This window comes from Moschus berezovskii, chromosome 2 (genome assembly GCF_049115385.1).
Source record: "Moschus berezovskii isolate FMDL1 chromosome 2, NW_MosBer_1.0, whole genome shotgun sequence".
Lineage (NCBI taxonomy): Eukaryota > Metazoa > Chordata > Mammalia > Artiodactyla > Moschidae > Moschus > Moschus berezovskii.
Genome location: NC_142461.1, coordinates 100716939 through 100743981, shown reverse-complemented (window position 1 = coordinate 100743981; position 27043 = coordinate 100716939). Strand labels below are relative to the sequence as shown.

At 39.0% G+C, this 27043-nt stretch overlaps 1 protein-coding gene across 11 annotated transcripts in view; it reads right to left on the bottom strand.

Moving 5' to 3' along the window:
* The window catches only part of PKP4 (plakophilin 4), a 274592-nt gene that overhangs the window by 190173 nt on the left and 57376 nt on the right, over positions 1 to 27043 (bottom strand). For 10 of the 11 annotated variants that reach the window (XM_088829520.1, XM_088829524.1, XM_088829530.1 and 7 more), the window contains exon 2: positions 7130 to 7266. In XM_088829520.1, coding sequence (XP_088685646.1) covers positions 7130 to 7261 — 132 coding nt within the window. In that variant the 5' untranslated portion in view covers positions 7262 to 7266. Of the gene's footprint in view, positions 1 to 7129; positions 7267 to 27043 lie in introns of those variants that run through there. The other variant, XM_088829537.1, reaches the window with a different exon arrangement.

Sequence of the window (27043 nt, the reverse complement as noted above, 5' to 3'; positions counted from 1 at the left end):
AGTGTAAATGAACTACAGTGGGATAGTGAGCATTTTTACATTCTTAGTTCAATTACCCAAAAAATATTTGGGGGGTCTTCTACTATGTATTCCATGTCTGCAAGTGTAATTCAGCTATGGATAAAGAGCCAGACAGAAGCTGTTCAAACTCCTGGAAGTTAAGAGCACGTCAAACAAAGTAAGACAAAACAACCACCTATTGTGTCAATACATCTAAAAAGATGTCTCCAAGGGAAGCAAACAGAACAAAAATCAGTTATTCAAAATGTATGCCTCAGACACGAAAGACTTGGGAACTGTGCTCACAGCTCCAGCTGATCATTTATCAGACTACTGAAAAACATGGGCAGATGTAAAAATTTACCTTTTGTTGTTAGCTAACTTGGCAATCTAAGGACAGTTTTGTGGGTTTTTTTTTTTTTTTTTTGGTATACTCAAATATATGAATAAATAAACCTGTTAACTACACTCTTTTGTATTATTTAACCACAGAGATACTCGAACTTGGGGTACCCTACATCATTAACACATGGAAGAGAAATGTTAAATTTTCACTGTGTCATATGCAATTTAAGAGGACTGATTCGCCTAAGAACCAAGTATCAGCATTCAAAATTCTTGAATCCAGGCCAGAGTGTCGCAAGACATCTACCACTTGACCCCACTTTGAACCTTAATTCCATAATATTAAAGAGAAAAAGCTGTAAAATTTGATGATCCCACAGAAGTCACTAAGAAAAGATCCAATCTTACCTTGTGTTTGATGATGCAGTTCAGGCACAGAAGACGTTCCTACGTTACATAATTACAATTGCCAAGATAATTCAGTTACCAAGAGAAAAAATTACTAAGTTACTAAAATGGAAAGTGTGAAGTTTTCAGTGTTGTACTTACAGTACAATGCTTATAGCTAGGCTACAAACTATGCTTGTTTACAGCTGAAGTAAAAATTCTGTCTTCTGCATGGGGCTGAGGTGTGTCAGGGAGAACTATTTCATTGTAAATAAATCTAGGGGCCAAATAAAAGGAAGTTGCAAAAGCAGGTGTACAGCAGTTGAGTTGTTTCAGTTTCAGAGAAATAAAGTAAATAATTGTACTGGAATTTGTTCAGTTCTGGGCATTCTGCCATACAGGAAAGGGTGTGTAATTACTGAAGCTAACACATCCATGTAAAAATGAAGAAATATCAATAGAACACAGTTGGGATCTAAATTTCCTTTTTTATCTTCAAAAAATTAAGGATCTCTATAATGACTCTCATTTCACTCTTTGATATTTAAATATCACTTAAGTTAATATGAACACATGAAAGCAGAATTGTAATTTTCACAAAGTCAGAAAATATTATCTTTAAAGGTGGTATTATTCTCTTTGAAAGCCTCACAAATAAAGAACATTCCAATTTTCACTCATCAAAGATAACAGAAGTACACCCAATACCTCACTGAGGACTTCACCAGAGTAAGAGAAGTACACATAATATTAGCACGCTTTACCAAATCTATTATTCGCTTACCACTTCATGCCATCTGGATTGAACACAATCTTAAACCTGGATTCCAAACTTCTTAAATCATAAACTCAAAATAAGAGGGTGTGGTTTGCGGGAGAACAATGGAAGTTAGAGCACCTAGGGAATCAGGTCAAGTTCAAATAGAGATCTCAGTTATTCAAGAAACTTTATGACAGAGGATGAAAGAGTATAATAAATATTACATGTGTGATTTTACAGAATGTAAATCAACTTGCACCTTAAACAGTTATGAAAAATATTTAACGCTATTCAGGATTGGCCATATGATTTTTTAAAGAGTATTTCTACAACCCAGGATGAGATTCTACCAATTATAAAAGTTCAATATACTCCCCCATTGATAGGAGCCTGCTCCTGGCTCACTGCTTCCCTGAGTCTGTGACGTTAGCATGCTGACACTTCTAAGTTGCAGGGATGGCAGTGAATTTCTGAATGAGTCAATGTCTTACCAGATTCCAATTCCTTTCCATCCAAAGGCATGCTGTCCATTTCAAGGACGAATCAATCAGTTTAGTCTATGAATTACACAGGAAGTTGCAAGGCTCTCTGAGGGCACTGCATTTGGCCATATTTCTTTACCTGACCACATAAAAGCTAGGCACTAGATCATTCTTGGGTAAGCCAGAAAACTATCAGGATACAAAATAATTTGTTTCCAACATCTACATTCACCTTGGGAATCCTGTATTCTCAGCAGAAGTTGAACTGAACAGTAGAAACTGCTAAATGATGATCCTGATTGTATAAACCCAACAGCCAACCGGTGGGTTAAGTTCAACTGACACTTCCTGTAATTTTAGACTGGAGTCAAAGGATAACATTACTCTGCTAATCCCATGGGCTGACTTTTTCTTTCTCTTGAAGGATGATCCTTAACTGGAAGACATTTCTTTCGCAATTACTTGGTTTATATGACGATGGTGGATATTTTGTGATATCACCAAGATAAACCGCATCCTTTCATTCCCTACACTTCATTTTCAGCTAAGTTGGACAGATGGAAGATGAAATATAAATTTCTTTCATATTTTTAAAAGACTTACGCCATTATTTGACCAGCCATGTGAAATAAAATTTAAGTTTGTTCCATGCAGAGATCAGATTTAATTTCTAGATCAATATGGATATAGTGCAACTCAAATTGTCTTAAAGATAAGAATGTACGCTGAGTAACTAGTTTCCTAGGTGTTGTCTTGAGATTCTCTTGCTTAGTAACGTTTCTATGAATGTGGCAACAGATTCCATTATCCTCATAAGATAGCCAGTTGGTGACAAAGTGATCTGATAGCATTATTTATTTACTTCCTCTTTCAACAATCATTCATGCAGCTCTAGTATATTCAAGGATCCAGGCAAGGAGTGGCCTATAACATGTGTGTGAAGCAACATATAAAAAATGCCTCTATCCTGAGGTAGGGGCTTCCCTAGTAGCTCAGTTGGTAAAGAATCCGCCTGCAATGCAGGAGACCCCAGTTTGATTCCTGGCTCGGGAAGATCCACTGGAGAAGGGACAGGCTACCCACTCCAGTATCTTGGGCTTCCCTGGTGGCTCAGCTGGTAAAGAATCCACCTGCAATGAGGGAGACCTGGGTTTGATCCCTGGGTTGGGAAGATCCCCTGAAGAAGGTACCCACTCCAGTATGCTGGCCTGGAGAATTCCATGGACTATATAGTCCATGGGGTTGCAAAGAGTTGGACATGACTAAGTAACTTTCATTTTCATCCTCAGGTAGCTTTTAATTATATCATCCAAAGGAGCATGTGATGAGTCACAGCAGTGGTATAAAGTGCTAAGAAAGATCAGCAGAGAGTTGACTTCAGGCTGGGGTGAACTTCGTTGGCTTCATGAAAGAGGTAGCACTTGAACAGAAGTGAGTTCCTTCTTTTTATCTGCAAAAGAGCAAGGACTTCTTCTATAAAGGCACATGTATCCATCTATGGGACTGACATCAACATGAAAGGTCATAGCTTTATAAAAGAGAGAGAATATGAATCTCTGTTTTCTGTCAAGAATAAGGAATAGCTTCTGGCATGGGAGGATCTGAAGGAAAGAGAGGCCCAGTAAAGGAAGATTTCAGTGTTCCTGCTGCTGCTGCTGCTAAGTCACTTCAGTCATGTCCGACTCTGTGCGACCCCATAGACAGAAGCCCACCAGGCTCCCCCGTCCCTCGGATTCTCCAGGCAAGAACACTGGGGTGGGTTGCCATTTCCTTCTCCAATGTGTGAAAGTGAAAAGTGAAAGTGAAGTCGCTCAGTCGTGTCCGACCCTTAGCGACCCCATGGACTGCAGCCTACCAGGCTCCTCCATCCATGGGATTTTCTAGGCAAGAGTACCGGAGTGGCTTGCCAATGCCTTCTCCATCAGTGTTCCTATGACTCCCTAAATCCAATTTCAGGTATTAACAGACTAATGATTTGTTAACAAGATGGCTACTGGTTGCATGTCATTTTCTTCCCTACTGCTTACCATGAACTGTCTAGGGGGAATTCACATGAGGTATTGTAGTGGCTTGTAATTTACAAGAACCCAGATTCTTCCTCTCGAAATTCAGGTGCGCGTTAAAAGATATTACTTTCCAATTTTTTAACCAAATGCTTTGACATGATGTTTGGGTTTGTACTATGTCAGCATGTTAATAAAATTTTCACTATTCTACTTCTTATAATAAATACATAAAGCTGTTTTAATTGATGAGCTCAATATGGTGAAGTTTTGGAAGTTTAATGCCATGTCGAAGTATATGCTGTCACAGCATAAACATGGCTCAGTATTCAAAAAAGTTTTTTGTCTTCATATCAGTGGCCTGGAAGAAGTTTTTCAGTCCCGACAGACACATATTTAAAAGTAGAACCATCAGCTTCTCTTCTGTTCAGTTCCATTCAGTCGCTCAGTAGTGTCCAACTCTTTGCGACCCGTGGACTGTAGCCTACCAGGCTTCTCCGTCCATGGGATTCTCCAGGCAAGAATACTGGAGTGGGTTACCGTTTCCTTCTCCAGGGGATCTTCCCGACCCAGGGATCGAACCCCGGTCTCCAGCATTGGAGGCAGACGCTTTAACCTCTGAGCCACCAGGGAAGCGCTAGTTTCTCTTAGGGAGGGCATTTTCTTCTTATGTAGAGATGATGATGATAATAGTAATATTAGCCTTTACTAAGAGCATTTACTAAGTGTAAGACAGTATAAAAATTTTACATAGGTTAACTTAATGTTTTCAATAACTATTATTATCTTCATTCTACAAATGAGAAAGTGAGGCAGAGAGAGGTTAACAATCTTGCCAAGATGACACAGTAAGCAGTGGAGCCATGGTGGGAACCCAGCCATTTCCCCCTCGCACTGAAGGAATCTCTGTATCCCAATGAAACGTTAGTTCTCAGACACATCCACCATCAAGCAAGGTCTGTTCTCTGAGATCAGCGGACCTGATCCCATCACTCCAAGCCTATAATTGTACATCCTATCCAGTAATACTGCTCTTTGATACAATACATGACCAAGGACATAATCTAAAATTAACTATTTCATTTGAGTCTAACACAACTACAAATGTGACATTATGACTAGTATTTTAGAATCAAATATATAAGGTAAATAGTAATTAGTTTTCTTATTCTTAGCTAACTTTTCTGTGCTCTGTCTCATTTGGCAGACAAAGGCAAGTGACATATTTCAGGAAAGTCTAAGGAATTTTTACTCTAATTATAGAGAAATTAGAGTTATCTTGCTTTGTGCCACACAAATTCTATGGGAACTAGAGTTAGCTATTTAAAATCAGGCAAGTATCTTGGAACAAGAGATAGATATGGTGTCTTGGGTTGAATTATTGACGCACTGAGTAATGAGCACTGACGATCTTAAAAGAAATTAAGAATGAAAACTGTAAATGTATATTAATGGACTCAAATTCTTAAGAACAAGAATAGAAGAAATGTATCTTTCTACTAACTAAATAAAGTGGGAGACATATGATAATTCTAATAAATAACAAATATCTGTATATTTTTGCCTACCCCAAGAAACCAGAACTCTTTTTGCTTTCTCCCACAAAACATCCATTCAAAATACTATTCATTGCCAAAAGATAAAATTTTGAAGTCATTTGAGGCCATCAAGGAATTATAGGGTAAAAATTCTGATAGGTTTCCAATTTCTTCTATATGCAGGGTTATCTGGTTTAAAGGTACAGACACAAAAGTTCCTATTGCTATGCTTACTGAGCACAGTTTCTGGTTTTAAGTTAGTTCTGGGCACTTTGATAAATTTATTGTCATATTTCACCAAAATGCAGTATACACTAAGAGTCACAAATAAATCAGAGCCTTCTCATTTTACAGCTCCTTGGGTCAGATCTCAACAACTAAGAAGAAAGAGTTCTTTTTTCCTCCCTAAAGGTGATAGAATCTTAGATAATCTATAGTTTGGTAGAAAATGAAAATAGTACTGACTCTAATTTTTCTTGTGTCTTCCCAAATTCTTAGTTTGTGAAATGTTTAAAAACTTCAAATTTCTGTGATGAATGAAAAATATTTTGACATCACGCTACTGTGAAATCATTTTTTCTTGAAAATACAGCTCGAATGGCAGGACACATCTCCTAGTTTTAGAGCAATCCTTTATATACACACCCATCTTTAAGTTACAGCAAAAAATAAAATAAGGAAGTTTTAAACACCCTTTCACTCTTTGTCATCATTAGTCATGGCAGTTGTTGACACTGATTTTTCAAAGAATTCCAGCCTACATACAACATCTAAGCTTGTATCTCTTGAGGAAAAAAAGACTAGTAATTTAAATCATAAGATTTAAAAAGACAATTTCACTACTAGATTATCTCCAATGAAATAACCCTCACAGAGGGCATATACTTTTTGGTTGCTTATGTGTTTCTTGAGGGAGGAGGGCAGAAAAGAAAAGTATCCCTGGAGGTTTACACTCACATTCACCTTATTAAGCTTCTAAATCTTAAGCAGTTAAAATTTCTCTAAGCCCACCAGATCAAAATCTAATTTAGATGGCTACCTGGATCTGAAGGATAACAGTATTAAGTACCTTTAAAAAATCAACATAAACATGACATTTAAGCAAACTGGCACAGTGTGACAAGTTTTAGAACAGTAGCTCACAAGATGAGTATACTCTGATTAAGACAAACACAACAAATAGAACCTTTAATCCAAAAAATCACGGAGACAACCCTATGCAATACCTATGTTAAAACGTTCAACAGATCTAAGGCTATCACAGGCCTCAAGTTGCCAGAGTCCTGACAGAAAAGTCAGCAATGTGAAACACGCTTTACAAAGCTGGGCGTGCATGCACACACTCTGCAGGGTGAGCGAGACAGAGACACCGATCACCACTGATATTGTCCTTACTTGCAGACGCACAAGTATCCTGCATGTTCCGATTCTGACTGGCACCTGGAGCGGCTCTACCTGCCAGTCATCCCAATGTACTCAGGGATGTAAACACCTTATAATTAGAAAACGTGAAGGCGTCAAGGACGTTAGACAAATTGAAAACACATCCAAAGATTAATTTTTAAAGGCATTGAAGAAATAATTAATTGCAAAGTCTAAAATCAGAGGATGTACCTGCTCCTTCACAGAAGCTAGAATAGTGGTGGCTGTGGTCTCGGGTTCCATGCCGGGGCCAGTGGAGGCAGCTTCCTGGCGGGTCTGTGGTTGCCCCTCCTCCACCAATGAGGCCTGTTCAGGAGCTGGCATTCCTCCTGCAACCAAGCAGGCAAAGGGTTAACACTTTCATCTGCTCCTGTGCAGGAACAGGCAGGGGCTGCATGCTTACAAAGGGTTCCCAGGAACTACTACAGACTTCTACACACTATGATCACAAAGCCATACGGCTATATGATGTCGAAAAGGCAACACCCAGGGTCAGAGTGGAACTAGTACTACCAAATACTAAAAAATAACAATAGAATAATAATGACAATAAAAAACACTGAGAAAATATTTAAACAACATCATAGTCTAAAAATGATGTGGAAAATGTTAAGGAAGAGGACGCAAAAATACACCAAGGACAATAAAGCTGTTAGATGCTATAAAACTTGTTGAATTTTCTAAATAGTTCACCATTAAGTAAATATGATTACCTCACCATGAACAAAATAGTAACAAACACTCTAGACTGCTATAAGGGTCAGTTTTCAAAGAAGTACACGAGTAAGAAGACATCTACAACTGTAAGTGCTTTAAGACTGCAGAAGAGGTTTATGCATTAGAAGAAAAGGGGAATTAAAACTTACAAAAGGCTTGAAAAAAATAGGCAAAATTCTGCAGTATTTAAAAAAATCAAGACTACTGGTGAAGTATTATAGTTAGCTTGGTTTCCTTAGAGGAATCTGTTTATGCAAAGACAACAATGACTATGGTGATGGTGTTGAAAGAGAATTTATTTTTCAGGACCATAGACTGTGACAGAAAAATGGGTTATTGCCAAGTGAATAGGTGCCTCTCCTACATAACACATTCTGAGAGTGGTGTGTTTGCTGGGAAATTTACTGATTTGATATGGATTTTTATATAAATTTGAAAAAGACTGGGAAAAGGTACCCACATAAAATGCTGTAAATATTCTAATAACTTGTTTACCTGTCAGTCTCTCTGTCTGTCTCCTCCAGAAGAGAGTTTATCATACCATGAGACCAGCCTAGAGCCTAGCATATATAATATTCAATTAGTCTTCGCCAAATAAATGAATACATGAATGAAGGACTGACTGTCTCTTCCATGTCTCATAACAGTCACTAAGCAAATCTGACCACAGGTGTTATGGTGCTCCTGAGATCTTATCTGCTTAATACATTACTCTGTGTACTTGTATTTGAGACCACAAATGCTATTTTTGACATTCTTCATAGTTTTCTCCTAAAAATGACTCTACTCTCATATTTTGATTTCTTTTCAACTTCAACAATTTTCATTTCTGTAGGATAATCTGGGGTTGGGGGAGGGAGGAGAAGTTCTCCATTCCCTCAAATGTCAATATCAGCTTGCTATTCATTTCCAAACTCATAATCTGTAGGACAAGGGAGGATGAACATATCACCCGAGCCTCGACCTCCTTCCTCGCTCTCCTGACTTGCACATTGGTGAAGCTGGGGTTAGGGTCCAGGATGCTGCCAATGCTGCTTTATTGCTGCCATATTAGGAAAATGGGTCTGATGAGTATATGTATTTTCCCTTAATGGGGCTCTCCATGAGGAGTTCTCATGGCTGCTCTAGAGGTAAATTCTTTATTGTCAGTTTCAGTGGAGCCCCAGGCTAAGCGCAGCCTCAACTGCAAAAAGGAGGACCTCCAGTTCAAGTGGGAGGAGGACCTCCAGGCTTGAAGTACGTGGGTCCAGGATCAAAACCTAAGCGCCTTGAACATGAGCCACCACTTTCTCACTTACAAAAAGAGCTTACTAATTCTTCCCACAACACCATGGGATGATTTTTATGACAATCTTAATTTTTTTAGTGTATGTTAATATTGATATATAAAATAGCGCACTCAAAATATCATTGCTGTTGTTAGTTGCCCAGTCGTGTCTGATTCTTTGTGACCCCATGGGCTGTAGCCCACCAGGCTTCTCAGTCCATGAGATTCTCCAGGCAAGAACACTGGAGTGGGCTGCAATTCCCTTTTCCAGGGGAAAATATCATTAACTGGATAAAATAATGCATTTCTGTATTTAGCCAGTGCTCATTATAGATAAGATTTAAGGTCTGTGAAAAAAAAAAATGCCACACATAACAATCCTAGACTTGCACTTAAGGCTAGTAAAGATATGAAAATATTCTATGCCATCAAAAAACTACACACCTTAAAATAAGCAGATGGTTGCAAAGAACAAAAATGTTACTATGCAACAGTGAAACAAATAATGCCAAGAAACAAAAATTTTAAATGTCAAGAGTATAATACCCTGAAATAACCAATGTATAAGAAAAAGAGAAGCAAAATTTCAGTGAACAAAGAGAATTTGGGAAAGAAAGAAACGTCACTGGGGAAGTAATTACTCTTGACTAAAAATAGGAGGATTCTTGCTATTTAAAGAAAGATACTGAAAAATACTGTTGTAATTGCATTACATCACTGTGAGTGCACCATACTTAATCTCATGATATTTATTTTCTGATGACTGTCCAGATCTATGGTAGATGAACATCATCTTCCAGGTGAACATCTTCTGAATACCACTTTGCCCATGTAACAACATGCAGGGTGATACAGGGGTACAGGCATAAAGAAAGGTCACTGACCATTAGTGGCTTATCATCTAGCTGAGGCAGCAAAATATGAATCAGGTCAAGACAGAGGCAAGAGGCAGGTGAAATCAACAGGAAGAGATGATGAAAAAGAAACTATTATTTGGCAAGAGAGGAGACTTGCATAGGTAGGCATGATTTCTACTCTCAGATTCCTCAAAGACTAGGAGACACCGCAGGCAATCACTAACACTCACAGGTAGACGATGATGACCAGGGTACCCAGGCAGAACTGAGGGTGAGACACTTTTCTCCGCCTCATCTCTGAACAGTCTCGAAACACCATCACCAAGGTGGGGCAAAGAAAGGATGCCATAATACTGACAAGCTGTACACCTAGGAAAGTAATCTGTGCATTTACATAGCTCTCATAACAATGTTAGGAGTTGGAAGGAACCAAGCTAAGACTAAAGTTACAGAATATTATTACTTCTCCCCATTAGCAAAGCAAAAAAGCGATGACTACTTATATGGTAAAGAAACTGGGAGGAATTAAGCTTTGTGCTTCCCTCAATTATCTCAACTGGCCTGATCTGGGCAATTACATTTTAGGAACCTGAGTACACTTACAAATAAGTTGCTGGACCATTTTGGCTCTTTGGAACATCACAGAGAATGGAAAAAGTGCCAGAAAACTGGAAACAGGAAAATGCCATTGCTGTTTTTGGAAAGAAGAAAGTAGACTCTCTTCACGTTACAATCTAGAGAGCTAGACATAGATGTTGGGTGAGATTCTTACAAGGATTTTATCCAAGAGATGACTGTGAGAACCAAAAAGGGGCATGCCAAAGAAAAGTCATGTTAAGCTCATCTAATTTCTCTTTGGCACTGTAACCATGGAAGCGCAGTGTGTCTAGACTCATTGAGGCATGATGATGTTAGAAGTCCCCTATGGTATTATAATCAGCATAGAAATATGGCTGGCACAAGGGCAACTACTGCCTCTGACATTCTGTAAATAGCTGAACAAAATATATCAAACTACAGAGGCTTCTAATGCAATGCTAGAGAGCTCTGATCCTGGCCCAGCCCTAACCAAAAACTTTAACCATAATGTGATAATAATATACAGGGCATGCTCAAATTCTTCAATGAGTAAGAATACGGAATTTACCAGGTGATGAAATTCAAATATAAAAAGCACTGATACACTGCAATAATGACTTGCTTCTAATGAGATGTAAAAAAAACAAAAACACCAAGCATAAACATAGGATCTTGTATTTAGGTTAGTTCAGCAGCACACAGGGGAAAGATTTAGTAGGCACTTTAGGTTCAAGAGCACAATGAGTGAATCAAGAATGAAAAGAGGCTTCCACAAAGCCAAGCTGATGCTACGTTGTATCGATATCAGCATTTAAGGTGACAGAAAGAAAGGGACAAGGGAATGCACACCTCTTCTTCAGGTCCGTGTCCACTTCCAGTGATGGGTGGTACATTAACAGAAATGCACACAGGTGTATTCATTCGAGAGGATGAGTAGGATGGTGAAAGGATTCCGCCATTATTTCCAGGCACAAGGACAAAATTAATGATGAGCTTGAAGCTTAGCTGAGAACACAGGAAGAACACTTGATGGAACAGGAAGAGAAAAATCTGACCCGAACAAGAAAAGGACCATGCAGACAAGCAAAGGTCTATGAGTCTCTTCAGGACTGCCAAGCACAAGCAAAAGTCAGAATTTTTGGTCCCAAGAGCTAGACCAAAAACTAATGGTTTTGTAGCAAACTTGTATTAACCTAAATTACTACTGTCTTTATACTCTGAATCAAATTTGGCTAACAGTTATGTTTTATTATATTTATATTATAAAATTAAAGGTTGGCGCTATGAGGGCGAGCTCAGGAAGGTCTTTCCTTTTGGAGTAAAGAGCCAGATGTCCAAAATTTCAAGAACTAAAATCTCAGAGGTGGTATATTCCCCATCACTGGGGGTCTTTAACCACACTTCAAAAGATCAAGTAGCAGCGAAGGTACAGAAGGAATCCTGCACTGGGTGTGTGGCAGAAATAGGAGACAAAGTTCTCTGACTCTTGAGGCGGAGGCTAAGATATGAGAACATCTATGTTCTGAACTGACGTGAATCCTCCTCAGGGATTTTCAGAGTGTTGTCTACCATATCACACCTCTCTGTAAAAAAGCACCTGAAGCCAGGACACTGTGCTTTTCCTGAGAGAATGATGGTGACTGGAAGTCTTACTGCTGACTGTTTCTGTTTAGCAGCACAAAAAGCTCAGAAGAGTTTGTGATCAACTCTTATAACTGTGTTCTCGTTTTATTGCAGCCTTTCATTACTTTATTACTTCATTTTATATCATTACTTTTATTATTCTATTGGACAGCATTCTTTTGAGCCTTGTGAAATACTTTTTGGGAAGCTATGAACTGTTATCTGTTTTCACTACTACCTTTACTGAAGACAAGTTTTTACATAAAACTGTTGGTATAACATTGTGTGTGTTTCTCATAGTGAACTCACAAATTAACAAGAAATTTTCTGTTCAGGTTTCAGGCCAAGTACATTCTAGTGTGATTATAAAAGGCTTTCTTTGCCGGCTGTGGATGTAATATACAGGAAAAACTTAAGACTCAATTACAACCCCCTTTACCATAGATGACAGTAACCCACAAAATCATCTCTACTAACTCAATGAGATAGAAGATCAACTAGATACTGGAGTTTCCTCTATTTACCCTTACCTCTACTCTCCTTACTGATAATTTGTGTCAAAGTATAATAATACACTTTATTTTGTCTTTCCAAGTGAAATACATCAGATTCTGTATATTTTTCCTCCATTCTTTTGCATTAGTAAACTGAAGTATTAATAGCACGACTCACACCTCGAGATGGCCACTTACATAGTGTGCCCCATAGTTAGGTGGAGTACTGACATGGTTCCTGTCGTGACAGGTAAATCCTGTAAAACTGTTAATAAAAACTAAAGATTTTATATTGGATAAACACAGACTGCACTTTAGTATTTTCAACCTTTCTAAAAAAAATTTCTTACAGAGAGCAAAAAAAAAAGAAATCGTTTTTGAAAAATACTATAGATTCAGTTTTTTGTTGTTGTTGTTTGTTTGTTTTAGGATTTGGGATCCTTTAGAGCACACAGCTGTCTGACATGTTAAAGGGTATAAAAAAGATAGGATGGGGATAACCAACAGGATAAGAATGTGACTCTGAGGGGGGATGACTGGATTGAGAGGTGAGATGAGCATACATTTCTTCTGTTTTCCAACTCACAATACCATGAAATAATGGAAAAGGCATTTTTCCTTTTTTAGGATAAGAAAATTAGCCACTCTAAAAACTCAGAAAATGGCATCAGTGTGCCAAAATATCAGAAAAATAATGGTTGCAGACCCATGGCAAAATAACCCGAAGCAACCAAACCACACACACACAAGCCTGAGTGGCTGCAGCTGTAGGTGAAGGAGTTCAGAGTCAGAGGATCTTGGGATTCTTAGACCCCACGATCAGATGATCAAGAGGGAAACAATGCCACTAGGTGGTTGGTTAGCCCTTGCCCTGCACACGCTCAAGAGGCAGTCACAGGCAAAGATGCAGAGAACCGGACACAGCAGGGCCTCAGTCAGTACTGATGCCAGAAGGGACAGACTTCCCTAAACATAAAGAGCGAAGTGGTAAACTAACATCTTTAAAGTTTAAATTGAAAACTGTGTGTGTGAAAGAGAAACACAGCCAAAGACCTTGAAAATAATATAGGATAAAACCAAAAATCTCTATCAATGCAATGAATAGCAGAATTAATTTTTGTAAAAAGAATATTTCATAAGAGTGATGAAAAGGATTCGATCTGAGTACCGCACCCGACTCCCTGCCTGAAGAGAGAGAGAGAAAAAAGGAAAGAGTAGTTTGGTGACTTGAGACTAGATCCAGGAGTTATGTTTATTTACCACAAGTAAGAAGAAGAAAGGAAAAAAGGAGACTACTAAAACAAGAAATGGAAACTTCTGAGCTGAAAACTAATATTTAAAATAGGCCAGTAAGTAAATAAAATGAATGAAACAGATTACATCTAAACCCAATCCACTGAAATTTCTAGGTTCAAAGGATAAAGAAAAGATTGTAGATGTTACCATGCAGGAAAAATAAATTTCACACAAAAGAATGAGAATCAGTTTCACATAAGCCTGATGGTTATAGTAATAATTTCTAAGTACTAACCAAAAATCATTATCCAAATATGAAGAAAAATAAAGGCATTTTAGGACATGCCAGGACCCAAGAAAATGTGACTTCAATACTCTTCAAATGAAGTTCTGTAACCAAATAACAAAAATGATCAAAGAGGGTTAGTATACAAGAAACAGAGCTAAGCAAATAACTCAGGAAATTGAAGGTTAAGTCTAAAGAAACTCCACATGCTACCAACAGGAGAGGTGAGGAACTTAAGAAAGTAAATTGTACTAACGTTCTTATTTAACCTATTGGGATGAAGGGCACTCACAGGACTCCAGGGAACTGTGCCTCTGCTGCTCCTCGGAGGAAGAGCCTACTGCCCACCCCTTGAATGTGGAGATGGCCTCTTGTGACTCAGAATGTAGCCAAAGTGACTGCGTATGTACAACATCCGAGGCTAAATCTTACAAAGGCTGTGCAGCTTCTTTGGAAACCTTGAAATCACTATGCTGTGAAAAGAGCTCGGGATTAAAAGATGCTATGAAGACACAGGCCCAGCAACTCCACCCAACATCTTGGAATATTTAAGACAGGCTGTTAGAAAGTTCTACCCTGACCAAGTCAGCAGCTGACTGCAGCCACCTGAGTGAACTCAGGTAAGACTAGCAGAACCTCCTTCAGTTCAGTTCAGTTGCTCAGTCATGTCCAACTCTTTGCGACCCCATGAATCACAGCACGCCAGGCCTCCCTGTCCATCACCAACTCCCGGAGTTCACTCAAACTCATGTCCATCGAGTCGGTGATGCCATCCAGCCATCTCACTCTCTGTCATCCCCGTCTCCTCCCACCCCCAATCCCTCCCAGCATCAGAGTCTTTTCCAGTGAGTCAACTCGTCGCATGAGGTGGCCAAAGTATTGGAGTTTCAGCTTCAGCAGCTGTCCTTCCAATCAACACCCAGGATTGATCTCCTTTAGAATGGACTGGTTGGATCTCCTTGCAGTCCAAGGGACTCTCAAGAGTCTTCTCCAACACCACGGTTCAAAAGCATCAATTCTTCGGTGATCAGCTTTCTTCACAGTCCAACTCTCACATCCATACATGACCACTGGAAAAACCATAGCCTTGACTAGATGGACTTTTAACAATCTAGAATTACGAGAAATTTAAAAACTGTTGTTTGAGCCACTGAGATTTCAGATGACTTGTTACATGGTAAGTGATACTAACTGACACAACCATCAAGACAAAAAATGAGGATACAGGGGGAAATTTTTAACTTATCAGTGTTATTTTAAAAGTATTATAAGATTAAAATATTAAATTTTACATGCTGAATTATCTTCTAAAGATATAGTTTATTTAATACATTACTGCTCTTCGACTTACTAAATAAGATACTATAAACTAGGTGTAACTGAAAATACAAAGATGAATAAGACCTCCTATTTAATTTCCAGCCTAAATGGAAAGGCAAGGTAAATAAACATCCACAATAAAATACATCTCAAAATAAATGGGGTACTAAGAGCTCAAATACAGGAAGCTCAAAGAAGGGCTTCAATAGCATGTATAAATGAGGACACTACACTAGGTAAAGTGAAAGTGCGGTGAAAAAGTGAAAAGTGAAGAGGAGAGTGAAAAAGTTGGCTTAAAGCTCAACATTCAGCAAACTAAGATCATAGCATCCAGTCCTATCACTTCATGGCAAATAGATAGGGAAACAGTGGAAATAGTGGCTGACTTTATTTTTCTGGACTCCAAAATCACTGTGGATGGTGATAGCAGCCATGAAATAAAAGATGCTTCCTCCTTGGAAGGAAAGTTATGACCAACCTAGGCAGCATATTAAAGAGCAGAGACATTACTTTGCCAATAAAGGTCCATCTAGTCAAGGCTATGGTTTTTCCCGTGGTCATGTATGGATGTGAGAGTTGGACTGTGAAGAAAGCTGAGCACCGAAGAATTGATGCTTTTGAACTGTGGTGCTGGAGAAAACTCTTGAGAGTCCCTCAGACTGCAAGGAGATCCAACCAGTCCATCCTAAAGGAAATCAGTCTTGAATGTTCATTGGAAGGGCTGATGTTAAAGCTCAAACTCCAATACTTTGGCCGTGTGATGTGAAGAGCTGACTCATTTTAAAAGACCCTGATGCTGGGAAACATTGAAGGCAGGAGAAGGGGATGACAGCGGATGAGATGGTTGGATGGCATCACTGACTCGATGGACAGGAGTTTGGGTAAACTCCAGGAGTTGGTGATGAAGAGGGAGGCCTGTGTGTTGCAGTCAAATGGGGTCGCAAAGAGTTGGACACGACTGAGCAACTGAACTGAACTGAACACTAGGTGCAGCAGAAGGACACAGGTAGGGAGAAGCCTAGCTATAATGCATTCATTTTATTAAGCTTTCATATGTAAAAATTTGCGTCAGGTTTAATAGATTTCTCAAAATCTTCCCTATACTCTTGTTTTATAATATATGTAATTAAGGGTACAGGAAGCCATATCAAATCTAAAGCTGTTTAAATAAAAATTTGTTTTTATCATTAGTTTTTCATATCAAATGCTAGTGTTAAAGATTAAAGACTAACAAAACCACTAGCACAGCACATATGGGGATTCAGAAATATGGTAATTTATAAGTGAATAACCAGAGGCAATAAAAACAAAGTAAAATTGTTTAATTAAGGACTTGGGCATTTAATAACATTTATAAGATCTATTTTGAAAAGAAGTATACAGTCTACTAACAACCAGTTATCTTATGCAGTGTTTGTCTTTTTAGTTTATGACAGTGATTTTTTTTTAACATGGACTCTTTAAACGACTTCTGAGTGTCTTGTGATTTACAACAGGCTTTCTAGCTGATAATAACCTACAAGTTCTGTATTAGATGTCTCAGAAGTGTTATATCAGACTTCTTTTTAAATTATAAATTTATTCATAATTTGAAAGATTCAAATTAAAATTTTCAAAATATGCTCCATAGACTACTTCTAGTATATCAGAAACAATGTTTCCAAAGTTGGGAAGTGTAAGTGTTGGAAATGCTTCCTCTTGATTCCTAAAAACGTTGTTATTTAAAATGAGACCTGTGGGCCAGCTATACTGGCAGCCCTCTAGAGCTTAGAAGAAACGCACAATGTCAGGTCTCACCCCAGACCTACTGACTCAATCTTCATGTGACTAAACTCATCAGTGTTTTGTACACATGTTCAAGATTCAGAAGCAGTGGCATAAGCATTTAAAGACTGAGAAATCTCAAAGTAGATGAACCTGTTTAATTTCATCTATCTCAGCATCTCACACTTATCTGACCCACAACTGTTTTCAGGGCCACCTAATAACATTCTGAGGAACACGCTTTGGGAAATCCCACAACATAATAATTACTATTAATGAGCAAATAAAGCTAGAAAGAGGTACTGCTCCATCCTTCACAATTAAAATTTGGCTCTCTCAGCTTTTCCAATAATGTCAGTGTATTAAAAGAAAAACATTAAGTAAGTACTTTAAAGAAAATAGTTCAGAAAAATTAAAGTTATCTTCAATAAAGGCTCCTGCCAACAAAACTGAGCATGGAGTTGTGTTTTGGCTGTTAAGTTGCGTAACAATTTCTTGGAAAACGTCATTTCTGAATGAAGGAATAAAATGGTTTTCCAGAAAAAGAACTCAAGCTGCTCCAGGCCAGGTATGAACTTTAATTATATTTTTCATGCTTGTCTCATGAACATTTATGTAGAAATAGACATGGTATATGGTACACACTGGTACTGTGGTTGGGAAGATCAACTCCCTATCTAAGACATACAACAATTTGCCTAAAACAAGTCCAGTTCAATATAGATATTAATCTAGAAGATGCTTTCCTAAAAGCACAGGTAAAGAAGGAAAGCTGACAGTTTTGATTTGGAGTATTATCAAAAACACTGATCTTATACATGCTTGAAGTCATTTTTAATAATACTGGTTTAAATAATAATGTATGTAATGATTCCAATTTTTCAAGTAGCTCTGGAAAATCCTACATCTAAAAAGGCATCAAAACTAGAAGTATGGTAGATTAACAACTGTAATAACAATCCTTTTTCCCCTGTCTTTAGCAAGTTGAAGTCAGAGAAATGATACTTGTATTTCAGCTTCCTTTAGTTTAATTAGGGCTTCCCTGGTGGCTCAGATGGTAAAAAGTCTGCCTGCAATGTGGGAGACCCAGGTTCAATCCCTGGGTGGGGAAGATCCCCTGGAGAAGGAAATGGCAACCCACTCCAGTATTCTTGCCTGGAAAATCCCATGGACAGAGGACCCTGGTAGGCTACAGTCCATGGGGTCGCAAAGAGTCAGACACGACTGAGTGACTTCATTTCCTGTCTTTAATTAGTTTAGATTTTGTGCACTTAATACTATATTTTCCAGAAGACACACACATTTCCACACTTAACATCTCCAAACAGCTTTCTGAAGAAAGCACAAGAAAAAAATTACAAAGCTTCTAGCATTTTGTTGATCACAGATGGAGCATGCAGTGAACTAGACTGAATTTCCTATTCACTGTTCCGTATCTCCCAATCATACACTCGAGATTCAGTGAGACCAGGGACTCTTTTCATCTAAATCACCACGGTATTCTCAGCACCAATAAAATGCCTGAAACACAGCAGGTGTTCAATAGAGTTTGCTGAGTGAAAGAAGGAAACAATGAAATGAAGAACGAGAGGAAGAATGACGATGTATCTTCACTTCTATCAAAGAAATAGTTGTGTGCCGAGCAGTGTTAGGCTTCAGAACCACCAAGATGGTGAAGGAGCTCACATTCTAACAGGAGAGAGAGGAATAAAAACAGTGTGATAAAGGCAACAGTAAAGGTCATAAAATATGCCACAACAGGAGGGACATCCAGGAACACAAGAGTTACTACAAAGACAAAGGGACATAAAACATCACAATGTGCTGTGTTCAGAGAATGCCAACAGGTTAAAATTAGGGTGGAGAGGAGGAGAAGAAAAGGAGAGAGAAAACTCTGGACATGAAAAGATGAAGGAACCGTTGCTGTTGTTTAGCTGCTCAGTTACGTCTGAGTCTTTGCAACCCCATGGACTGTAGCCTGCCAGGCTCCTCTGTCCATGGAACTTTACAGGCAAGAATACTGGAGTGGGTTGCCATTCCCTTCCCCAGGAGATCTCCCCGACATATGGATCAAACACGAGCCTCTTGAATATCCTGCATTGGTAGGTGGATGTTTTACTACTAGTGCCACCTGGGAAGCCCTGGGAAATAAATTCAGTTCAGTTCAGTCGCTCAGTCGTGTCCGACTCTCCGCGACCCCATGAATCACAGCATGCCAGGCCTCCCTGTCCATCACAACTCCCGGAGTTCACTCAAACTCCTGTCCACAGAGTCGGTGATGCCATCCAGCCATCTCATTCTCCGTCGTCCCCTTCTCCTCCCACCCCCAACCTTTCCCAGCATCAGAGTCTTTTCCAGTGAGTCAACTCTTCGCATGAGGTGGCCAAAGTATTGCAGTTTCAGCTTTAGCATCAGTCCTTCCAACGAACACCCAGGATTGATCTCCTTTAGAATGAATGGACTGGTTGGATCTCCTTGCAGTACAAGGGACTCTCAAGAGTCTTCTCCAGCACCACAGTTCAAAAGCATCAATTCTTCGGCGATCAGCTTTCTTCACAGTCCAACTCTCACATCCATACATGACCACGGGAAAAACCATAGCCTTGACTAGATGGACCTTTGTTGGCAAAGTAATGTCTCTGCTTTTTAATATGTTATCTAGGTTGGTCATAACTTTCCTTCCAAGGAGTAAGCGTCTTTTAATTTCATGGCTGCAATCAGCATCTGCAGTGATTTTGGAGCCCCCCAAAAAATAAAATCTGACACTGTTTCTACTGTTTTTCCATCTATTTCCCATGAAGTGATGGGACCAGATGCCATGATCTTTGTTTTCTGAATGTTGAGCTTCAAGCCAACCTTTTCACTCTCCTCTTTCACTTTCATCAAGAGGCTTTCGAGTTCCTCTTCACTTTCTGCCATAAGGGCAGTATCATCTGCATATCTGAGGTTATTGATATTTCTCCCGGCAATCTTGATTCCAGCTTGTGCTTCTTCCAACCCAGCGTTCCTCATGATGTACTCTGCATATAAGTTAAATAAGCAAGGTGACAATATACAGCCTTGACGTACTCCTTTTCCTATTTGGAACCAGTCTGTTGTTCCATGTCCAGTTCTGACTGTTGCTTCCTGACCTGCATACAGGTTTCTCAAGAGGCAGGTCAGGTGGTCTGGGATTCCCATCTCTTTCAGAATTTTCCACAGTTTACTGTGATCCACACAGTCAAAGGCTTTGGCTTAGTCAATGAAGCAGAAATAGATGTTTTTCTGGAACTCTCTTGCTTTCTCCATGATCCAGCGGATGTTGGCAATTTGATCTCTGGTTCCTCTGCCTTTTCTAAAACCTGCTTGAACATCTGGAAGTTCATGGTTTACATACTGCTGAAGCCTGGCTTGGAGAATTTTGAGCATGACTTTACTAGCGTGTGAGATGAGTGCAATTGTGCGGTAGTTTGAGCATTCTTTGGCATTGCCTTTCTTTGGGATTGGAATGAAGACTGACCTCTTCCAGTCCTGTGACCACTGCTGAGTTTTCCAAATTTGCTGGCATATTGAGTGCAGCACTTTCACAGCATCATCTTTCAGGATTTGAAATAGCTCACCTGGAATTCCATCACCTCCACTAGTTTTGTTCGTAGCGATGCTTTCTAAGGCCCACTTGACTTCATATTCCAAGATGTCTGGCTCTAGGTCAGTGATCACGTTATCGTGACTATCTTGGTCGTGAAGATCTTTTTTGTACAGTTCTTCTGTGTATTCTTGCCACCTCTTCTTAATATCTTCTGCTTCTGTTAGTTCCATACCATTTCTGTCCTTTAGCGAGCCCATCTTTGCATGAAATGTTCCCTTGGAATAGAACTTTATAAAATCTATAGTCAGGAAAAGACTATAAAACACTGACATGATTTATGCTCCATCACATGTAATTAACATCAGAATTGGAGGAGGGGACATTTTGAGTGTGAAGAACGGGAAAGGAAAATCTAGGTTTTGGCCCTGTCTGGGGAAGTCAAATCTATGAGGCTACTAGAGAGATCTTCTCTGCAAGCTCTTTAAGGGAAGAGATGGTCCTGAAACGAGACTTCTCTTGAAACTCTCATCTTTGACAGATTCTAGGTTCATCACTGTGGGAGTTACCTGGGTGCCAGAAAAGAGAAGCCTACTCAACAACCATGAACACTCTGGCAAGTAAGAATTCATAAACTGATAAATGAGTGCTCTGGTTTACAGATTAGTTCTGGTTCTTAGAAGTGCAGAACTGAGGACAGGCTCAGCACTGTGGCGACCTCAGAACTCAGGATGGGTTTGAGGGAGGCCTGGCCTCTGCCACTAGTTGTTTCCCCCCAGAAAAAATCTAGCTGAGGAGTGGTTCACCCCAGTTCAGAAATGTAAGAAAGGGTTAACACAAAACAAATGAAAAGGTTAGTCAACAGTCAACGTGAGTAACTGATGCCCATTAGTCACTCAGGAACATGATAAAAACAGCTACATACTTACTGAGCTGCCCATGAAAGCTATACACCGGGCCTTACCCACAGTCTACCACTCCCGTCTATCTGCTGTGCTTGTCCGCTGCGTGACCACCATATGTACGGCAATGAAACTTGAGTCTTTCAACATTCACTAGTTTCAGTCAACTTCTGCAGAACCATGCCTTAATTCCAGGTTATCATTTATATCTAAAATCTGTTTTTAAATTTTGCTTTCAAAAACCAGTGTATTTACTCATCTAAAGTGCAATCAATTTCAATACCAAGAACCAGGATAGCATGGTTCTGTATTCCACATGTGACATCCAGAAAGCACCTAGGAGGGTTTTTCCTATTTTATACATTTTAAAAATAAAGCCTATAGTCATTAAAGTTCACAGTATTTGTCAATTTCTCATCTGGTCTCCCTGGGAGCACAAATGCATACAAAAGACTATGCAATAATACAGAACTGTCTTTAACTGTCTTTTAACTGTTTGCAATGAGCGATCAGAAAAACTTCTCTCCAACAAAGTGTTATCATAACATATAAAAAAAATTAAGATACAATTCATAACATACCATTTCTACTGGCTTTATTACTATCCATTTTTATGACTAAATATATTTTAGTTGAGATTTTTTAATTAAGCATACTAGGGGACTGATTCAGAGAGGGTATCTATTATGAATAGTTTGTGTTTATATATGCTCCTATTTCATACATAACAGTTTAAATCACATGCCAAAGTCAAAGAAAAGGTAAATAAATGTTTTCTGGATGAAAGCCTGAATGCAAATAAAACTGGACAACAGAAATGATTCACTCTGAAAATGTCTTCCTAACGGAAAATTCAGTACTGCTTTCCAGAAAGAAGTTCAGTCAGATAACACAGTTAACCAAGCAAATATTATTCATCAGATAAACAATACATTAAATATTTTGAAGTTACAGCAAACTCTCTCCCTCCAAAGGGCAGAATATTTGTTTTGAAGTACTGCTAAGTTTCAGCATTCAAATAAAATTTATCTCAAAATAACTAAAAAGAACAATTTTGATCAACGTATATAATAAGTATGGAAAACTGAAACCACTGACTTCAAGGATTTGAGAAAATGTTCTGTGAAGACTGGTATCACAGTAGAAGCTTCTAACATGGGCTTTTAGACCTTTGCCTGTTTCCTGTCCCCTGCATTCCTCTCCTCCCTCAAACCACATGGGCTCACAGAGTCTTCCCTGACCACTGTGGTCTTCCAGAACAAGAGGAATTGCGCAGCCCTTTCAAGGATGAAGAATGGTGGTCGGTGGAAATTTATACAGCAGTCTAGATCACCACAGAAATCAGAGGCAAAAGTCAGGTGGAAATCTGGAAGGGACCCCACTGCATCTGCCTGTCCCCAAACCGTGGGCATCCTTGCACACTGTAGTTCCCTCAACACGAAGCCTCTCCTTTGGTGCTAACCCCATGCCTGAGGTCTGCTGTGAGGCTGGCTGAGTGGCGTCACAGCCTCCCCCTCTCCCTCAGAGCTCTGGCTCTGGACTGTCTTGCTGCTTCCTGAGAGTAGCTACTCCACCTCCTGTCACGCCAAATTCCACAAGCAAGCATAAAACCAAGCTCACTGCCTTCTGCCTCACCAAACCGTTTCTTCCTTCGACACAAGCAGAGTTTGCAGTGCCTCCTTCTTAGGAAGGCATTTCTCAACGTTCTCTGGAAATGCTTTTTTTTTTCTTTTTTGATGACTCACTCCTCTGGTCCAACTAATGTAGAGTAGAGTCTTAACCAGCACACAATATTCATTTTCACCTACTTGGATCTGTCCTATAAATGTTCTCTCATACATGTAGACTTCAGTTGATTGAAACCAGGACCCTTGTCTTAGACATCTGTCTTTCCTTTGGTGTCTAACACATGTGCTAGGGCATTTCATGCAATGTTTGCTGACAGAACAGGTTTTACTATGTGAGGAGCTGAAAGCAGAAAGTGGCATTCTACTGCTGCCCTTACTGAAAAATGTTTAATATATTAGATGGCTCATAGTCAAAAAGCCACTGAATACACTGCTTCCCTAAAGAAGTCTTTTGTTCAGTAGCTGGCACTAGAAATGTCAGAAAGAGTCTGATTTCATTTTCAATCTTCCTACTTGGGTAATCTGTTTCTTTTTAGGGTGAGGGTTTTGTCTTTATTAAAGGAAGAACTTAGGAAAATAACCACAAGTCAAGGAAGCTACATTCCATTAGCAGGAGATAACACAATCTTTGTCACAATGTGGTCACACCAGTATTTCTAAATTCTCAGCTGCAGATCTAGCATATAATTAAAGTGTACTTTTAATGAAACCCTATACATCACTGTTATGATTCCCACAATAATCCAGAAAGCTGTTATCAAAGTCTTAATTATGTTTCAATATATATTGAAACATCACCAGTTCCGATTAAATGGGCAGAAAAATAAAGGGACTGAATTGAATTATTCCATAAAGACATGTTTTTTATTGCTGCTAATAAGAACATAGATATACGTGCTGTGATTTAATGAATAGGTCAAAAACAGCATTTAGTGATTCTAAAATTGTTTTAAAGTACCTCAAAGATTAAGTATGTTTTATATATACCCCTGGAACTTTCTTTTTTTTTTTTTTTGCTTAAAACTTCATTATTCAGACTGCAAAGATAACTTTAGTCTATCAAAATGAATTCATCACAAATTCATAATCTATCAGAATATAAATTGGCACAATACAACTAGATCTCAAAAGGTAAGTATGACTTTTGAGTTTAAACTATTGTGCCCTAGATGCATTTTTGTATCATTTTAATTTGGGGGGTAGAGGGGGAGGCTTGCCTTTATTAATCGGAAGATCATAAACTGATTAGAAGTTCACTGATAGGTTGATAGGGTTATGCTCATGTCTCTTGAATACTGCGGAAAACCTATCTAATGCCCTCTGAAAGGTGGAACATTCACCAATAAAGTATGGCATTACAGAGTATGAATAAGTAATGTTGATAAATATTTAGAAGCCTGGCAGTACAAAGAAAGAGAACACATGTCAGATGACTTTCCACAGCCACCCACAATCTCTCTACAATTAAGGTAATGGTGTAAATATAAAATTTTGATGCCCAATCAGCATACCAGGATTAAAAAGGCTATGACAAAAGTACCATTTGTCTACATGAAAGTATGTGCCCTTACACCCTGTAAGAATTACAGCAACGTACGTAATTTTGAACATCAGAGGCAGCATAAATATGACTAATTTAAAATGTTTGGTGAAGATGGAGCAAACTGGTATTTTGATAGGATAGAAAAAGACACTGAAACAGCAATCTGCTCACTTTATAGCTCAACAATTCTCTCCTCTTTCTGAGTCACTACACTCCTACTCTGAGAGCAGCTGGATCTCTTAGTATAAATTTCCTACCTATATATCAATTATAAACTGTCAGTAAGAATGAGGAATTGCCTAGGATACAAAGTGGTTCCTAATTTTCCCTCACTGGCATCTTCCTTTCTCTTTTCAATGTCTAATACAGAATGTCTAAAGGATAAAATGTTCCCTGGGCGGGGAAAATTGGACATACCTATTGAAGGAAAAAGGCAGCAGTCACTCTGTGGTAGAACCACAATGAGCAGAGATGGAGGATGGAGGAAGTCTATCCCTGGGGGCAGACCCAGCAATATTTCAATTGTGAACAAAAGCCCACCATGGAGGGCCTGGGTTCACGTTACCCCGCATTCAATTGGCAACAAAAGTTTAAAGGGCTTTTCAGGTAGCAATCTACATTCCAGCAATTCTATGAACCCTAAGACCCCAAACATCACTTTCACATCACTTGCTTAATAGAATGTATTTTGTCTACTCTTCTGCTACTGTGAGAGAAACAACACAAGTTTGAGCAAAACATCAATGTTAACCTCAATAATCTGATGATCCAAACGAACCGAAAAATATTAAAGTAACCAAGAAGTCAAAAGTCTGCTTCCATGTCAAGACCTGCAGTTCATTCTCCTGAGCAAGTAAAGTTTTCAAATGGAGCCAGTACAGCAAGGGACGGAGCTGGGAAAGTGTCAGATGAAACATCTGAGACTTAGTTGGGATAGTCTCATGTTGCCATAAGTGAGTCCCAGTTTCACAATACTCTGTTGATCTTCACCACCAAGATACCTAAACCAGCTGGCCTTCAATTCACTTTCGACTCACAGCTGCCATGAACAGCTCCTGAAATTACATCACAACAAAGCCATTCCATTAACAGCATAAACTCATCCTCACACATCATAGTGGTTTAGTCACACAGGTCTCTCTCCAAACTTGTATACAACCATTCAGTATGTGATATCAATCATTTCTGGATCAATACATCTGTACCACTGCCAAATAAATATATCATGATAAATGTACAGAATATGAAAACACCCAAGTAATGGGCATGCCACCTTGGCCCTCAAAGAAAAAGAAAGAAGAGAACAGACTATGGCTGGATGGAACAGGCTTCAGGTTGGCCAAAGGAATCACTTGACTATTTCCCACCCCTGACTTTCTATAGTTCCTCACAGTTATTCATAAGAGATAAAGCAGTGGCAGTGCCTCCTAAGACTATGTCCTCTACGTGCAGTCATGAACAATGGCCATAAACTAAATATGGCACTTTTAAGAAACATTTAGCAGTTCTCTTATTAACCTAATCATGTCTGATTTATCTTCTCTAGTCAAAAATAAAATATTTTAACTGGCTGTTCCATTCCTTCCAAAAGCACACAAGGTGAAATTACATTTATAGGAACTTCTTGGCAACATTTCATGTGCGCATTTTAGTCACAGAGAATAGGGAAAAGTTCCACTCTAACCCTTCCCTATTCTCTTCAGGGTTTTAGAATATTTTAATTTATAAAGTTTTACTAAAAAGCTTAAAAGCAAACAGACATAAGAATAAATTTTGAAGAGATAATTACATCAATTCTTGACCAGATTTCAGAAGTAATCACAAAACAAACAGTATTAAACACAGTAACAACTCTTATTGCTAAGGATGCCCTTGTGTCAACAACATGATTAGTCACTTCCTTCAGAAACTTCTGAGGTCACCAACACAAATCTAAATGTTTTTGTGGCTCAATTATATTGTAGCAATATATACTTGAAGACAAATAAAAACAGCAGCTTCACAGAACTCTGGAAACAAAAAGGACCCTTGACGACCATCTAGTTGAGTGGTTTTTCAAATTCCTTATTCTCAACCCTTCTTCTAAATAAACTCAAGATAATACCAATAAGAAAGAAAAGAAAAGAAAAGCAGGAGCTATTCTTGCTGGACTGTCTTCTCTCCTCAACCACAGCAAGTCAGGAGGCTCCCTGCTGCTGCTACTGCTGCTGCTAAGTCGCTTCAGTCATGTCCAACTCTGTGCGACCCCATAGATGGCAGCCCACCAAGTTTCCCGTCCCTGGGATTCTCCAGGCAAGAACACTGGAGTGGGTTGCCATTTCCTTC